This window comes from Acomys minous (assembly GCF_964271855.1).
Source record: "Acomys minous genome assembly, chromosome: 18".
Lineage (NCBI taxonomy): Eukaryota > Metazoa > Chordata > Mammalia > Rodentia > Muridae > Acomys > Acomys minous.
Genome location: NC_140501.1, coordinates 5,313,297 through 5,331,928, shown reverse-complemented (window position 1 = coordinate 5,331,928; position 18,632 = coordinate 5,313,297). Strand labels below are relative to the sequence as shown.

At 44.8% G+C, this 18,632-nt stretch overlaps 1 protein-coding gene across 8 annotated transcripts in view; it reads right to left on the bottom strand.

Annotated features, from left to right (window-relative positions):
- DZIP1 (DAZ interacting zinc finger protein 1) overlaps nucleotides 1-18,632 on the bottom strand; it is a 79,875-nt gene that overhangs the window by 37,522 nt on the left and 23,721 nt on the right. For 5 of the 8 annotated variants that reach the window (XM_084767134.1, XM_084767132.1, XM_084767133.1 and 2 more), the window contains 5 exons: nucleotides 15,183-15,323; nucleotides 14,200-14,248; nucleotides 12,298-12,354; nucleotides 8,349-8,405; nucleotides 4,493-4,555 (listed from right to left, as the gene is read on the bottom strand). In XM_084767134.1, the coding sequence (XP_084623260.1) occupies nucleotides 4,493-4,555; nucleotides 8,349-8,405; nucleotides 12,298-12,354; nucleotides 14,200-14,248; nucleotides 15,183-15,323 (367 nt within the window). The remainder of the gene's footprint in view (nucleotides 1-4,492; nucleotides 4,556-8,348; nucleotides 8,406-12,297; nucleotides 12,355-14,199; nucleotides 14,249-15,182; nucleotides 15,324-18,632) is intronic. The other 3 variants (XM_084767137.1, XM_084767138.1, XM_084767139.1) reach the window with 2 other exon arrangements.

Here is an 18,632-nt window from a genome sequence, read left to right as displayed (position 1 = left end):
CAAGCACTTGCCAATTTGATCCTTGGGCCGCTTCTCTCCCCAGCCCCCTTAACTGTCAATTCTGGCTCCGCCCCCATCTAGGAAGTCCCACCTTCCACTTCCTGTCCTTCTGCCCAGCTGATTGGCTAAACAGTGCTTTATTGACAGTTGTTACATCCACTCAAGACATTCCTCCACACATGCTAGTGAGGATGTGGAGAAAAGGGGACACTCTTCCTTTGCTGGTGGGAGTATAAACTTGTACAACCACTTTGGAAATCAATCTATTGCATTTTCAGAAAATTGGAAATAGTACTACCTAAAGACCCTGCTATTCCACTCCTGGGCATATACCTGAAAGATGATCCACCACACAACAAGGACATTTGTTTGACTATGTTCATAGCAGCCTTATCCGTGATAACTAGAATCTGGGAACAACCTAGATGTCCCGCAACCAAAGAGTGGACAAAGGAAACTGTGGTGCATTTACACAATGGAATACTATTCAGCTATCAAAAACAAGGAGATCTTGAAATTTGCAGGCAGATGGATAGAGCTAGAAATGATCACAATGAGTGAGGTAACCCAGACCCAGAAAGACACACATGGTATATACTCACTTACAAGTGGACATTAGCCCAGCATAGATGTCCTCTGAGAGACTCCACCCAGTGGGGGACCAGGACAGATGCTGGGACTTGCAGCAGGACTATGGGAGGAGAGCTGTGAATTGTATGTAAGAGTTGGGGGATGGAGGGTTAGAGAGGGAGCAGGATCCTCACAAGGAGACTATTGGGGCCTATGGATCTGAACAAAGCGGGGCCTGCACAGACTGGTGCACCAACCAAGGTCAGTGCATGCAGAGGACCAAGACTCCTGCTCAGATGTAACCGGTAGGCTGTGGTTCTCCATGGGGTGCATGGGGACCTGCTGCTGAGCCTCTGACATGCACTCTGCCCCTAGACAAGATGGCCTAGCAGGCACACAGAGGAGGAGGAGGAGGAGGAGGAGGAGGAGGAGGAGGAGGAGGAGGAGGATGCAGGCTATCCTGATGAGACCTAATAGACTGTCACCAGATAGTTGGGGTGGGAGGGCCTCCTGTCGGAGGTCTGGGGGGGGAATGGGAGGAGGAGGGAGGGGATGGCAGTTGAGATATAGTGTGAATTGGTTATAAAAAATAAAAGATACATTTAAAAGAAGGTCAAAATGAAACAGACCTAGATGAAAGAGAGACTGCTAACTCAAGTCAGTCTATGCTTACATGGATTCAAACTGCAGAACAAGCAGGTAACTTATATTGCTAATCCCATTACATGGGAACAGCTCTGAGACTGGCTGAGACATGAATGTCTATGCATAGACAAAATTTTGTGTTGGTCACAGAATCCCTGTGACTTATTTTTAGATGCCATTCTTCCCATGGCATGAATGAAGATTTATAGATGTCTTTTCTTCTGAGCATACAAAGAGCAGAGAACCAGCCTTACCTTTTCTGTACATCCTGTACACCTCATACTTTATAATGTTAGGACTGTATAATGCTTGTGAGAAATTGTATGTTTTTAGAACAAAATGACAGGACACTGATGCTGGATCAGACCTAACAGGATCCATTCCTCTCACAGCATGCTGGACACTGACATCCTGCATCCTTCATGTTCCAACCCCAAGTGCTTCAGTTGCTGTTCCTCATCAGAACAGGACAGCTCCCAGGACAGCTTTGAAGAAAGCATCTGATCACAACTGATCCAGTATTTCAGACTGTCACACACAGGACTTCTATTAAACCTGGAATTTCTCAACATTTAGAAACTGGACCACAAATGCTAAGTTTAGCTTGCTTAACCATTTTCCCCAACTGTATTTGGGCCCCTAAAAAGGTATTGTTTGTCCCAAATCAGATGAAAGCAGCCTTCAAAAGAGAATGACACGGCATTTCCCTTAAGGGGGTTGGGTAGGGTTTTTGGCTGTTTTCTCGAGATATGGATGTTTATTTTCATTGGGAGTTGGTTATAAGTTATTAATGATCTTATTCAGAGAGAAAGCAAGGTTAGACTCAGGGACGTCTCTCTTTTTATCTTTCTTTCTTTGGTGAGGAGATAGGGGTTGAAAAGGAAGAAGAGGAGAATATAAAAATAAATATATAGGGAAATATATAGGGATATATAGGGAAATATATAGGGATGGCAGAATAAAAAGTAGATTATTGAATCTACTCCTCAACTTCAGGCCTTAACTGTTACTCATTGATATAGAATTTTGTATATTGATGAAAAATGAGCTCAATTTTGATACATTGGTATAGAATTAAAATTCAAGATTATTCTCCACACACATTAAATGTATTTCTACTCTAATAGGAGGTAGTGTACCCATACAACTCAATTATAATACAAGGTTTACTTCCAATACTTTGAAAGTGCTATTGCAGGATGTTTAGGATAAATAAGTTATACAAGTTAATTGTTAGCTGATCAAATCATGGTCATGTCAATTACTAGTCTATTTCTACTACAAGAATATACAACTAGGTTTAACAGATAGATAGATTCTATAGATAAGGTCTTCAAAAACCTCAGAGACCCACAGAATATGGCATTTAAAGATTTTTTAAAATGATTTTTAAGGATCCTTTGACAATAAGACAGGTTAACTCCTGGCAACACCTAGCCTACCTCAAAGAAGATGATGAGCATCAAAGAACCTCCTTATGGAGATAGCTTGAAATGTGGCAAACAAGCCACTGGGGAAAATGTCCTCATTGTGGCCACTGACAGAATTCTGCTTAAAAATGGGCAAGCTTGGATGCAGGCAGAGTCGAAAGCCAAACTCCGCCAAGACAGGGTAAGCAAGTCCTCAATAGTTCCTGCCTCACAAATATGAATGTCAGATATACTGGGCCAGAAGACTGAAGACGATGCTCCAACGTTATAGAGAGTGTTGGGTGACTGTCTAGGCAGTGAACTGTCTCTGTCATTTGCTCATTTTGGAAGCTGCTAACTTGCACTTCCTGTTTACTCAGATAATTAAATTTATTCCTTCTCGAGTGTGTGATGGGGTTGAAGAGGAGATAGTTTAGTTTTACAATTAAGCTTAGTTGTTTAGGGGTTAAGATGTTTTTAGGTCTACATTGAAGTTTTTAGGTTGATAGAGATACGATATGATAGACAGTGATTTACATTCAGTGTGGTAGACTCAGTAAGATAGGAAAGAGATAGGAAAGGTGTTTTCTCCAAGGTTGCCAAACACAAATAGGCCAAATGCTATGAATGTAACATTTATATAATTCCTGATTATTTCATGTTCCTTCTTGCTGTATGTAGTTTATCGTATATAAGTGTAATAATATAAGTGTATACATACAAATAAAAAATAAATGAAATTAAACAAAAGAAATGAAAAACAAAACAACAACAACAAAACCCAACCAACCAACCAACCAACCAAGAAAGAACCCTGAGTGTTATGGCAGACACCTGCAGTCACCGCACTTGGTAGGGACAAAACCAGACTTCAAGCACATCTGGACTACATGAAATCCTGCCTCAAAAAATACATTTTTGAAAAGAAAAGATAATTACACAAATTTTCATAAGCTTCAAAAATATTTAAAAGTAATTTTTAGAAATGCCAAATGAAATATACAAGCAATAATAACTTATCAACACAAACCAATGGCAGCATCCTATCCCACCTTGCATATATTATTTTTCTCAACTATTTCATACCTAGTGCTTACATCCTTGGTCTTTTTGACATTAAGAGTAGTTTGGGGAGCTGGGTATGGTGGCACGTGCTCTTAATCCTAGCATTCAGGAGGCAGAGGTAGGCCAAGGCTACAGAAAAACCCTGTCTAGGAAAACAAACAAACAAACAAACGAGTAATTTGGGCACTGGAGCCATGGCTCCCAGGTAGAACCCTTGCCTAGCATGTACAAGGTCCCGAGTTCAGTCCCTAGCACACTGGAAAAATAGTAATTTGGAAATGGACTCTTTCCTCCTACACTTCAGACCAGCATGTGGGGAACCACTCTGACACAGTCTCTCATCATCTGGTGAAAATACACGTCACTTTGTCAGAAAGTGTCTGTACTGAAAGAAAGGATTTTGTTTTTAAGTTTCCCAACACAGGGAATTCTTATCAACTTACCTGCATAAAAATGCAATAAAACAGAGGATATTGAAATATTAGGAGAATAAGATAATGAAATATTTTATATCATACTGGTTGAAAATGCAATCCAAATCTAAGGGTCTTTCTTGCTTTTGATATGGCATGTTGTGCACCATGGCCTCCTTCTTTTTGTTTTTTGTTTTCTTGAGACAGGGTCCTCTCTGTGTAGCCTTGGCTGTCCTGGACTTGCTTTGTAGACCAGGTTGGCCTCGAACTCACGTCGATCTGCCTGCCTCTGCCTCCGGAGTGCTGGGATTACAGGCGTGGCTACCGCGCCCCGCCTTGTCTTTTGAGGTTCAGATCTGAGCAAATAAGTAAATGCTGATGCTTTGTTACCTTTTTCTTCCTCTGAAGAAAGTTCCTCTATTGGCTCTAGTACATGTGACGGGAACGCCTGCTCTGTTAATGAGTAATACAAACACGTTTGTTTCCTTCCAAACAATTTACATATGCATACATGTCGACATACAAACTACTATATACATATCCACAGACAGTTTGCTGAACTAGCAAATTTCTACTGGGAACATATTGAGGCAGTTGCTTTTCATCTTGTTATCTTTTATTTATTCTTTTTTATTATTAATTAATTTATTCACTTTACATCTCAGTCATAGCCCCATCCCTCCTCTCCTCCCAGTCCGACCTTCCCTTCCCCTTCCCTCCTCTCCTGTTCCTGAACAAAGGGATCCCCACCCCCCTGCCCTACCCACCCACCCCAACTCCCTGTGGCCTGGGCAAAGCAGTCCTGTCAGGGGGAAGTGATCAAAAAGCAGACAATCAAGTCCATGTCAGAGACAGCCCCCATACCCTTACTAGTGGACCCGGAAGAAGCCTGAGCTGCCCATCGGCTACATCTATGTAGAGGACCTAGGTCCAGCCCACGCACAGTCCTTGGTTGGTGCTTCAGTCTCCACAGGCCCCTCTGGGCCCTGGTTAGTTGACTCTGTTGGTCTTCTTGGGGAGCTCTTGTCATCTTTAGGTCATTCTGTCCTTTCACCCACTTTCCACAAGACTCCCTATGTCTCACCCTTAGCATCCGTTTCAAACCACTGCTGGGTGGAGCCTCTCAGAGGACAGCTCTACTAGGCTCCTCTCTGCAAGCACAGCAGAGCATCTTTAATAGTGTCAGGGGTGGGGTCTGTCCCGTGCGGGGGTTTCTGGGTTGGACCAGGCATTGGTTGGTCATTCCCTCAGTCTCTGCTCTATCTGTTCTATCTTTATCCCTGCACATCTCGTAGGCAGGGTGAGTTTTGGATCAAAGTTTTTCTGGGTGCATTAGTGTCCCCCCCCCTCTGCTAGGAGTCGGTGTCCTCTTCAGTCTCTATGATCCTTGCTAGAGTGCCCCAACAAAAAAACCAGAATAGCTAAAACAAGCCTGTACAATAAAAGAACTTCCAGAGTAATCTCCATCACTGACTTCAAGCTGTACTACAGAGCAATAGTAATAAAAAATGCATAGATACTGACATACAAACAGACAGATTTATCCACAGAACTGAGTAGAAGACCAAAAAATAAACCCACATACCTATGGCCATTTGATTTTTGACAAAGAAGCCAAAACCATACAATGGAAAAAATAACAGCATCTTCAACAAATGGTGCTGGTCTAGCTGGATGTTTATATGTAGAAAAATGCAAATAGATACATATTTATCATCCTGCACAAATCTCAAGTCCAAGTGGATCAAAGATCTCAACATAAAACTAGGTTTACTAAATCTCTTAGAAGAAAAAAGTGGGGAAGAGCCTTGAATTCTTTGGCACGGGAGACAACTTCCGCAACAGAAAAGCAACAGGTCATGCACTCAGATGAACAATTAATAAATAGCACCTCATGAAACTGAAAAGCTTCTGTAAAGCAGAGAGGACACTGTCACTCATGCTGGGGTGGGCCTTGGTGATGCAACTGTCTGAGTCATTTCAGCTCCTCTAAGCCTGGGTACAGAGCTGGCATTCCAATGGAGCCAGGTTAATCTCCTGGCCAGGGGTCCACCCCCAGGAAGGTAGACTCACCTCAAACCATGCTAATAAAACTAATGGAATGACAGATCCCTCTACTAGGGGCCCAACTCAGGCTCAGAGTCAGTCTTGCTAATGAGCATGTCCTCCTCACTGCAGTTTCCTACTCCAGGATAGGACAGAGAACGAGTTTGAGGAAAAGAATGTTTAAAAAGAAGAGAGGTTTGTTAAGAAACAGAAACATAAGGCTTTCCCATCAAATACTTAAAAAAAAGTGTGCCTATGACAAGGAATTCAAATCTTTTCACTTCCCCTAACCTGTAAGATTTTTACACAAACATTTTAATACCCACCCCCCTCACCAATAAAACTTTATTTACACAAAGGCCCTGCTGCATTCAGGGATTACAGGGGCTCGCCCCTTTTCTCTTCATTTCCTGCACATCATTTCTTTTAAGGCTAGGCAATCAAATAGGACTGTGAGGTGGGACTCCAGCCAATGTGAGGAAAGACACTGTTACCACCTAAGTTAAAATAAGACAAGAATACTTCTTGACAGGGCGGGCTTCTTCTGAGCGCACCCTCTTGATCGAGGAGAGTTTTGTCTTGTCCCAACACTACATATTCATACATTGTACATATAGCTGAGATAATTTTCTTGTATTTTTCAATACCCAAACAAATTTGCTCAAGGTGAATATGCATTTTATCTATTATTAGTCTAAATGAGAAAAGGATCCTGTGTGTTTCAATAATAAGCTCCAGCATATAGACTTCCTATCGTGACTCAACACACTCTCCATGAGCCTGTCATGGGCCAAGGGACCGTTATAAAGACCATCATGCACAGACCCAAATGCTTATGGAGACAAAAGTCTAGTTTACTTCCATCGTGGACTTAAGCCACTCCTTTGTCTGTAGCAGAGGCTCCCTATGTAGCTCTGGCTAGCCTACAACTTGCTCTGTAGACCAGGCTGGCCCGCAACTTACAGACCCTCCTCCTGATTCTGCCTCCTAAGTGCTGGGGTATCAGACGCGCACCACCACACCCAGCTCAGGTTGACTGCTTTTTCAAAAACATTTGTTTAAACATTGATGGGTGCTCAAGTTCCTCCGTTATTGGTTTGTATGTGAGATGGGACGTGTGTGTGTGTGTGTGTGTGTGTGTGTGTGTGTGTGTGTGTGTGTGTGTTAGGGGAGGGGAAATGGGGTTGAGTGGCAGGGCATGCATATAAATGTCAGTGGAAAGCCCTGGGTGTCAGTCCTTGTGTCTCACCGTGTTTTCGTGCAGGCGCTTGCTACTGCTTTGTGTGCTGGCCTGCTGACCGGGAGGAAGCTTGGACTCTCCTGTCTCTTCCTCCTGTTTCCCCTCAGTAGCACTGCGGTTACAGATGTGGCTTCTGGGGGTGCAAGCTCTAAGGCCCACACCTGTGTGGCAATTGTTTTATCTCCTGGGCCATCTCAGATACTGCCCGCCCGGCCCACATCTATGCCTGTAAAGGGTCAAAGCCCAAAGTGGACGACAGTAATTAATAGACTCTAAGCCTCCCTCCTGCCTCGGCCCCTCTGTGAGGTAAGGCAGCCACGGGAAGACGCATGAAGAGCAGAGGATGAAAGATGCAGGAATCCCGACTCAATGAACGGGAAACGCAGCTGCAAATCAACATCCATGTACCAGAGCGTGATCACAGGTGTTTGGTACCCACTGTCCTGCCGGAGGACCAGCTTCCGGCAGTGACTTCATCCCTGATCCAGTTTGCTGCCTTTGGTTTCTATCTTTTCTCTACATTCTCCCGACCAATCGTTGGCACTGTTTATTTTTAAAAGGTGACTTGCTACCACACTGAAAGTTATAAAAACAAGCACATATACCCTGTGGCATGTGCTGGTTGGCTGGTCTTGTAGCTAGCCACCTTGTTCTTTCTGTGGACCTACCACTTTCCTTAAATATCACAAATAAATGAAATTCCAAAGTTAAAACTGCTATCAGTAAGCCCAACACACACACACACACACACACACACACACACTGCACGCTTAATGGCTCTGGCCGATGCTCCATTTTCAGTCATGTTGTCTGTGAAGACAAGTTTTAATAACTGCTTTGTAGTTACTGAAGTATTTCCTGTTTTATATAATTGCACGCCCGCTGGCAGTGTGAGTTAATGAATTATCTAACTCAGGATGAAACTGCACGTGAAACATCACGGCTATTGTTGAAACCTACCATGTACCACGGTCAGGCTGGATGTACCATCCAGAGGCTGTGTGGCTGAGGCGTTCACTGAAACAGAACAAAAGGAAAAGCTCACTGGCCTGTCACTACAGCGTGAGCATCTGACCGTGAGCGTGACGGCACATCCTCCAAAAGATACAGGCAGCCCACTGGGAGCACGGGCCTCAAACAACAGACACTGTCCTGCTGGCCTAATCTAACTTGTATTAGGCTTTTGGAAAGTAATATTTTGGGGGATAAAACCCAGGGCATTGTGCGTGCTAATATAGCACTCTGTCATCGAGGTACATCCTCAAGTCTTTAAAAACAACTTGTTTTTTGAGAAATAATCGTGTGTGTGTGTGTGTGTGTGTGTGTGTGTGTGTGTGTGTAGTATATCGCAGGATGTGTGACCACAATCACCAGCTAACCTTAGAGCATTTGCTCCCTCTCCCTCTGAATGAGGGAATTAGGTATCATGGCTTCTTCTATGCCTCTGTCCTCTGCACCTATGGCTTGACTAAGCATTCCACACATGCAGGACTGCACACCATGTTTTGACTTCTTTCAGTTAGCATGTTCTTACTGTCAATAGCAGCATTACTTTTATGGTCATGTAATGCCTCAGTGTTTAATTAGATGCCCACTTTCTATTGCATGATGGGCATTTAGGTGGTTTCTGTTCTGGAAGAAAGCGCCAATGAGTTCTGAGAACTGCCCCGAGCACCAGGCTGGATGCGTCACTAACTCAGCTTCATACACAGGAGACCTGACCCTGCCAATACTAAATGGTTTCCCAATTTCTCCAGCGTGTCACGGTTCCTATCCGAGGGTCCGGGAAGGGTCTAAGTACACAGCCCCATCACCACTAAAATCTCATCCGTTAGCCACTCATTCCTTTCTCTGATCAGCTTTAATCCTTGTCCTGCCTTAATAATGTTGGTCAAAACCTTGTTACCTCTGTAGACTCACAGTTTTTCTTTACAGTAAATTCTCACAAAGTGTCCCACCCCAAGAGTCCAGAAATTACTAGAAACAAACTCAGAAAGTAGAACTTCTGGGCTCATTTGCTACTTGTGAAATCTATAACAAGGTTTTGCAAACTACAGGCTGTGGGAAATACTGAGTCTGCTGATGTTTCTGTGAATGAAGTTTTATTGGAACACAGCCACGTTCATGGTTTTATTGTCTACTGCTGGTTTGGCACTGTTACACTACAGCTATATAATTTCTGACAAGCACAGGAAGAGGACGTAATCTAGATGTTACTGCAGCTTTCGCGACAAAGGATGTGAAGGTGCTACAACCGATCTTCTCCCAGCGCCTCCTAAGCCACCGACGGCCTCCCTCACGCTGGAAGGCAGGAACGGCTCTGAAATAACTAAGGTCTAAACCGATCCCACCGGGCTCCCTCCTAACCTACACTTCAGTGCCTGGTGGCAGCAGTGGCGGGGAAGAGCATCTGCCCAGGTGACTGCCACATCTGCACTGGCCAGCAGCTCACTGGCAGTCAGAGATCTGGCCATACCCAGCTTATGAAATCTTCCATTTTGCCAAGCACAGATCAGATTCAGTTATTACATCATGCCTCTGCTGACCTTTCTTCTATTATTTGGATTTTCTCACCTTAAACTTTAGGGTACATATGGTCCTTTCCTGAAGAGAACTTCCCTGCCACCCATGGTACCTTAGCTTAGGTCGCTCCCCAGGCTGGAGGAGAGACTGGGCGTGAGGGGCCTACGTATGGGCTGTGTAGCCATCTCTCCTGACCCCAGGGGCAGCAATCCTTTTTCTTACCATCAGTGACATTTACACACATTTCTTTAAATTTACACACATAGCCATACAAACATTATATACATTTTAAGACATAAAAATATTTGAAAAGTTGAAGAATGAATGATTTAATGTTTCAGAATCTTAATAATTGATTTTTTATATCCCATGAGATGTGCCTGGCTGCCTCAGACTATCTGCATACTCCATGTGGAGAAAATCTCTCCACACACGCTTTGCTGTTTACTTCTTTTTTCTTTTTGTGTATTTGGTCATATTTCCTGTGTTTGCTGTTCAACTTAGTCCTTTAACCTCCTATCCTTCCCGTAAGTGTGTATTTTCCTTATTTCCCAAGTCCGGGTTCTCCTCTCAGCACCACGCTCCCTCCTCCTACCACCTTCCACTCTCTTTGGCTTTAAGAGGCAACAGCGGGCTCAGAAGAGAAGCCCTGTGCAGACTAAGTGGCGAAGACCACTAAACCCCCAACACACCCAGTAATGAATGGGGTTTAGTTACTGCACAGATCTCTCCTGGCACCTGGCCCATGTGAGTGGTGCCAACCCTGTGCCTCAGTATGGAACCACTAGTGATCCAGAGCCCTGTGCACACAGCACATCCTACTGTCGCTCACAAATACCACCTGCTCTGATTTATTCTACCCAGAGTCCTTTGCTCTTCTCTTATCAGAACAAAAATAAAATGATTTAAATTACCTTACTATCATTGAAAATAAGTATGAGAAGATCACATCTTTGTATGTTTATGCATACATATCAGTGTGTGTGAGAGAGAGTGTGTTTATGTATGCCTGTGGAAGGTGGGGGGTGTCAGTGTCAGGTGTCTTCTTCAATTGGTCTCACCATCACCACCACCACCACCACCACCATCACCACTATCACCATCATCATCATCACCACCACAACCACCACCATCAACCACCACTATCACCATCACTACCATCACCACCACCATCATCATCATCACCACCATCACCATCACCACCATCACCACCATCACCACCACCATCATCATCATCACCACCATCACCATCACCACCATCACCACCATCACCACCACCATCATCATCATCACCACCATCACCATCACCACCACCACCACCACCGTCATCATCATTATTACATTTGTCTGTGTGTATTTATGTCTGGGCAATGTGTGATCATATGCATACTTGTGTGTGCAGAGGCCAAATGAGGATACCAGATTCCTCAGACTGGAATTCCAGGTGTTAATAGGATGGCTGTATTGCTACATGGGCTCTAGGATCTGAATTCCAATTCTCATAACTGTGCTTAACTTTGAGCTCTCTCTCCAGCTTAGCTTTCATTTGTTTGTTTGTTTTTGAGGCAGGGTCTTTCTCTGCGTAACCCTGGCTGCCCTGGAACTTGCCCTGTAGACCAGGCTGGCCTCAAACTCAGACATCCACTTGCCTCTAGATCTGAGTGCTAGGACTGAAGACCTGGGCAACCATTCCCAGCTATCCACTGTATCTTTTAAGACAGGATCCCTGACTGAACCCAGAGGTTGCATATTTGGCAAGAGTGGCTAGCTAACAAGCCCCAGAGGTTCTATCTCCGCCTCCTAGGACTGGGATTACAGGCATGTGCTACAGTGCCCAGCTGGTCTCTGAGTGATGGAGATCAAATGCAGGTCCTTACACTTGCATTACAAAGATTTTACTGTCATCCCACCCCCGTCAGTCCCCAGATTTGATCTTGTTGGTTTACAAGTGAATCTGGACAAATCCAGGCCTTAGGTCAGATCACATGTAAGGACGGGAGGAGGGGGCGGGGCACTTGCTAGAAGCCTCAGCATCATGTCAGCGTGGCTTGGCCACCAACCATGCACTTCCCAGGTAACATTGGAAAACCGAAAATGTGACCTTGTGATGCCAAATTTTTTTACTCATTCCTTTATAAGTCAACCTGCTGAATAATAGGCATAACTAATGAAAATCACAGAATCTAAGCCAAAGCTAGGAATCAAAATGAGTCATTATGTCATCAACAAATACATTGGTTTTCAGATGACATTGGGCACGTTCAACGTGGTATGGCTGTAGACAATACATTGGCTTTCAAAGGGAAAAAATCTCTAAAGAATTAAGTAAGCAGGTAAAAAATGAGTATAAAGAGAGTTTAGCCCCTGAGCCTACACAGACACTTACTGGGTGCTGTGGGGCCAGCTGGTTTGGATTCCAATGCTTGTCGGGTCAGAGGATTCCCTGAAACGACAAGAATATAAGTTAAAAATGAAAATTCCAAGATTCAAGCAATTATACTAAATCCTACCACCAGAAAAACAGCAAATGAATCTGAATCTGCAACATATAGCACCTCTCCAGTCTACAGAATATTCTTGACTCAAATTCCTTTTTTTTTTTTTTTTTTGGATACAGGGTTTCTCTGTGTAACCCTGGCTGTCCTAGAACTCACTCTGTAGACCAGGCTGGCCTTAACTCGGAGCTACCCCTGTCTCTGCCTCCTGAGTGCTGGGATTCAGGGCATGTACCCCCCATACCCAGCTTGACTCAAAATTTTTAAAGTTCAAATTTTTTTTTCTGGAATGATTTCCAGTCAATTATTTATATTTGGGTAAGCATTGACTTATATTTCTTATCAGTTGGGCTCTCATTATCATAAGAGAAGTTAAAGGAAATCATGAACTCACCCTCTTTCCCAGGTTTTTTTGTTTGTTTGTTTGGTCGGTTGGTTGGTTGGTTAGTTTTTGCCAATCATTTATCTCATAAAAAGATGGAAGAAAATTCAGCTGTTTATGAAGCCCCAGCTAGTTCCTCACACACGAGCAAGAATTCTTTAATAGTCTGAGGTGCATAGGGCCAACCAAGGGTCCCTGGAAGAAGCCTTGGTGGAAGTCTAGCTCTGAGCTGCACTCTCCCTTCTGATACAGAGCCTGCCCGATGGGAGATGGCTGGGCTACAGCTGCTGTAGCCAACAGGTCACAAGTTCTGTTGCTGTGCCTAAAGCCAAGCTATACCCCCAGACCATACACGGAGGGAATGCAGCCAGTCTTTGTAGTAACCAGTGTGCTTCCTGATCCCTGTAACAAGGCTTTAGTGTAGTTACCACTAAGTGTCCTGTATTAGAGATTAACAAACTGACCACAGACTCACAAAGACACACGTGTGGAAACGGGGGTTGAACTCAGGCTTTTTCTAACTCCATCCTATGATGTAATTCAAGAGATAAAGGGCAGGCCTGCAAAGACGGCTCAGCACTTAGGAGTGTTTGCTGCTCTTGCAGAGGAACTGGATTATTTAGTTACCAGCACTTACATGACAGCTCAAAAATAGCTGTGTCAGAGTCAATCCCCGCTCTCCACATAACTGTGGAGAATGTCCTGTCCATTGGCTAGATCAGAGTAGGGGTTCGATGTTTACTACTTGTATTGTCCTTGATATAAACTCTGGTGCCCCATATATGTCCACCTCCCCTTGGTGGGGAGGCCTGGTGGCACTCAAAGGAAGAATAATCAGGCTACCAAGATGAGACTTGATAGCCTATGACCTTATAGTGGGGGAGGAGGTCCCCCTCAGTCATAGACCTAGGGGAGGGGAACAGGGTAAAAGAGGGAGGGAGGGGGGAATGGGAGGATACAGGTGATGGGATAACAATTTAGTTGTAATCTGAATAAATTAATTAAATAAATAAAAAAAAACCAGTTGTGTCTCCCGTTCCAGGGGAGCTGATGCCCTCTTCTGGCCCCCACAGGTACTGCACAGACATGGTGCACATAGATTCATGCAGGCAAAACACTCATACACACACAACAATTTAAAATGTTTTTAATGACTGCTAACCAGAACTATGCACATGGCTGCTGACTGAATAATAGATGGACTGTAAATGAGACTCTAAGGTCTTCTTAATTCTTCAACTCGCAACAGATTTCTCAAATATTCAAACAACACAAGGACGGATATCCCAAATTAAAATATCAAGTAGAGAACGCTACCTTGGTAGACATGAATTAGCAGGCCCAGGTTTTCGGTACCCAAAGCTGGCAGGCAGGCCACTTTGGATGTGGCAGAGGGATCCTGTCCACTTACCTTTTAGCTCACTGGCGTTGTTGTATGGTTTACTGGCAAATTCTCTAATCTGCAAAAGATAAAATGGTCTGAAAACAGTTCACATTCTCAAATAGAGATGGGCAGGCTGGCTGCAGCCAGATGTGGCCACTGGTAAGTCAACCTTGTCACCGAATGGCCATATTGTGCTGCCTAGCAGAGCGAGGAGCAATGGAGAAGTAACGCCAACGGGTGGGCTGCTTCTCCAAGTGATCTTCTCTATCTTCAAACTTATTACCTGAGTTATCTCTACATCTAAAGGAGCTATGGGCACAACTTCTTTGCATTTTTTTTATTAATTCATTCATATTACATCTCAATGGTTATCCCATCCCTTGTATCCTCCCATTCCTCCCTCCCTCCCATTTTCCCCTAACTCCCCTCCCCTATGACTGTGACTGAGGGGGACCTCCTCCCCCTGTATATGCTCATAGGGTATCGAGTCTCTTCTTGGTAGCCTGCTATCCTTCCTCTGAGTGCCACCAGGTCTCCCCATCCAGGGGACATGGTCAAATATGGGGCACCAGAGTTCATGTGGAAGTCAGGGGAAATTTTCTTTTAATACCTTTACTCTTGCAAGCAAGCACAAGGAGAAAATAGCCCACTTTTGCCATATTCCACTTCAGATGCCATAAACTAAACCTCTGTGGGTTTTTTTTGTTTGTTTGTTTGCTTTTTCGCTTCATTTTTTTTTTAAAAAAGATTGAATTTATTATGTATACAGTGCTCTGCCTACATATACACCTGCAGACCAGAAGAGGTCATCAAATCACATTATAGATGGTTGTGAGCCACCGTGTGGTTGCTGGGAATTGAACTCAGGACTCTAGAAGAGCAGACAGTGCTCTTAAGCACTGAGCCGTCTCATCAGCCCCCAACCTCTGTGTTTCTAGAGCAGTGATGCTGTTGGAAGTTGGTCCGTGCAGACCCCCTCCCTGCCCCCCCCACCCCCATCCTGGACGCACCTGCTGCCTCTGGCTGATGATCACCTCGTTCTGCTCCATCACTTTCTGGCCTAGCTCTTCTACCTGCCTCTTGTAGAAAACATTATCTTCACTCAGATCCTTCACCATTGAGTTCTGAAGCTTCTCTAAGTGTGACAGGAGCTGCAGAGACAACCGAGAGCCATTAGTCTGCAAGCTATAGGCACAGTTCCTTACTGCAGTTTTCACGTGCTTGTCTTGACTTCTTTGCTGGCTTTAGGTGCTCTCTGTGCATTCAGCCACTTGGGAAAAATCTTTAGCCAGTGAGTATCAAGGTCTGGCTGCACCAGATGTCATCTCTTCCGGAGGAGTTTGTGATCTGAGGCAGACAAAGCTCATCAGGTGGGCAGGTGAGTCAACTTGAGCGCATCCCATGAAGTGTCGGGTGGTTGGTGATTAAGGACAAAGGTGTCTCTCCCAGAGCCCGGGAGTCACGTCCATGACTGCACCATCCCCTACCCTCACATCTCATGCTGGCTCTGGCAAGTCATGCGCCTGAGAATTCATTTGATTCATTTTATACTCCCAGCGGTCAGCACAATCCCTGAGCCACACAGGTAACGGGAACAGAGGGAGAAGACAGACGGGAGGAGTGAATGGAAAAGGAGGTAAAGCGCCCACAGCGCTTTTAGAGACAGAGATGATTAAGTTCTTCTTTTTGCCTGTATGTGCATGTGGTCTGCGTGTGTGTGTGTGTGTGTGTGTGTGTGTGTGTGTGTGTGTGTGTGTGAGTTCACAGGCATGTGTGCCCATGTCCCTGGGGCACCCAATATCACTCCTCACCTAATTCAGGCAGAGTCTCTCAATCCAAGCCCGAGCTGGCTGATCTGGCTAACCCTGCTAGCCAACTTACACTGGGCATCTCTGCCTTCTGAGGCTGAAATCAAGGTGGGCTGCCATGTCCACTAAGCATCCGTGTAGGTTCTGGGTGTCTGAACTCCTATCCTCCTGTGTGTGTACCGAGCTCTTTAACTGATCAGCCAGCTCCTCAGCCCGTGTGATGGGGAGTCTTGACAACTTCATGGGATTTCAAATCACCATAGAGACAAAGTTCTAAGCTTGTCTGTGAAGAATTTTCCAAATGATGCCCACTGACGTGAGAAGACGCACCTTGACGGTGGGTGGTGCCATTCTAAAGAACAGGCCCTTGCCTGAATAAGGGGGCAGGGTCCTGGACAGCGGCTTTCATACACTGGACAGTGGACTATCACCAGCCACCTGAAGCGCCTGCCCCCTGACTTTCCCAGTGGGGGTGGACTGTGTCCTCAGACTGGAAATCACAGAGAGCCCTTTTTTTTCTTTTCTTTTCTTTTTTTTTAGCACTTGAGTCAACATTTTATATTAGATATTTTCTTCTTTATTATTAATTTATTCTTGTTACATCTCAATGGTTATCCCATCCCTTGTATCCTCCCATTTTCCCCTTATTCCCCTCCCTTATGACTGTTCCTGAGGGGGATTACCTCCCCCTGTATATGCTCATAGGGTATCAAGTCTCAGAGACACTAAGTCACTTAGAAGAAAAAGCGGGGAAGAGCCTGGAACACATTGGCACAGGAGACAATTTCCTGAACAGAACACCAACAGCCCAGGCCTTAAGGTCAACAATTAATAAATGGGACCTCATGAGGTTGAGAAGCTTCTGTAAGGCAGGAGACATTGTCAAGAGAACAAAGCGACAGCCTACAGACTGGGAAAAGATCTTCACCAACCCTACATCTGACAAAGGTCTAATATCCAAAATATATAAAGAACTCAAGAGCCCTTTCTTTAACTGCTTTTTGCCAGCCACGCCATCACAGCAGCCCATAAAGTCACACAGAAACTTAATGCCAAGGCAGATGACATCCTGGACAAAAGAACTCAACAAGAATTTGCTTCTGATAATTTAGGGATGCCTGTTAAAGCAATTTCAGTAGTTGCCAAAACAAACCAGAACAAAACCCAGAGTGGTAAGTGGTACCCAGGGTAGTGTGTGTCCAGTGCCTGATGTGAGAGAGGGTCGGCTGATCAAACCAGGGGAGACAGTTTTGTCTGATGTGAGGATGTGAGTGTCCACGTGCGCATTTTTCTAATGTGCTTATTTGTTTGAATGGTTTAATTTTAACCATGTGTGTGTGTGTGTGGGGTGTCTATGTGGGTCTGTGCACATGAGTGGAAGTTCCTAAGGAGGCCAGAGATGTCTGGTGCTGGGTATAGGCAGTTGTAAGCTGCCTGATGAGGAAGCTGGGAACTGAACTTGCGTCCTTTGAAAGAACTGTGTGTGCCGGCTCTTCAGCCTGAGTGTGTGCTTAAATCAACGTTTGCTATGATGCTATGTACTCCCTCATCTTGTTTGTTCCAATGGTGCTAGAGAAACACATTCTGGACTCACAGCACAATGGGTAAACTCAGATAAAAGACTCAAAACCAGACAGCTGGAAGGGCAGGGCCTACCCTTGAATATCTCTGTCTGTAATGTTCTCTCTGTTCTCACAAGTTCATGGGAAACCAGAAAAGCGCCTGTTATGGCTGAGGGGAGTCCAAGATTTCCCCAACAAACAAAGCATCAGGGACTTTCAGACATAGTAGTGCAAGACTTTAACTCCAGGTCTTGTGAGGAAGAAGCAGGCGGATCTCTGTGAGTTCGAAGCCAGCCTGGTCTACATTTCAAGTTCTAGGATAGCCAGGGCTACATAATGAGACCTAGTCTCAAGACAAAACAAAAACGGATTTTCTCAACACTTCTAGATGGTTGGACAAGTGTATCCCCTCTCCCTCAAAAAAGCCATGTGAGAAACGCTTATCTGTAAGTCAGAAACTCTAGTAAAAGTGCTCAGGGTTTTGGGTGGAGGTTTAGGATGCTGGGCCAGATCACCAAACTGGGGAGCTCTGCCAACCCCCAGGAAGGGAACCCAGGAAATAAACAACCAAGGGTTGGCATCATTCGGCCACCGCAACCAAGGCTGAGTTATAAAGGTACAGAGAAGTGTATGCTGAGAGCTTACACACAACAACACATGCCAGCTCATGAAGCATGCAGATCTCAAGCCTGTGTGTGTGTGTGTGTGTGAGAGAGAGAGAGAGAGAGAGAGAGAGAGAGAGAGAGAGAGAGAGAGAGAGAGAGAGAGAGACACCCACCATTTCAAGCTCCCTGCTGTCCTCCTAGGCTCTCAGCTGGGTCAGAAGGTCACACCATGGTTTATATGTGATTCCCTTTGAACTCCTACCAATGTTATTTTAAAAAGAGAAAAGATTGCCAAGAACCTAGGCAAAGCAATAACAAGCTGGCACAGGCAACTTCCCCTTAAACAGAGAAACAGTGTGTGCATTGTGGGACAAATAGGCGCCAATCATGTGGAATAATTAATGGGTCTCAGGTGGAGATGACTGCATGTGATTGAATTCTCCTCTCTGTTAGGGTGCAAGCGAAACAGGGAAGCAGGTGGCTTC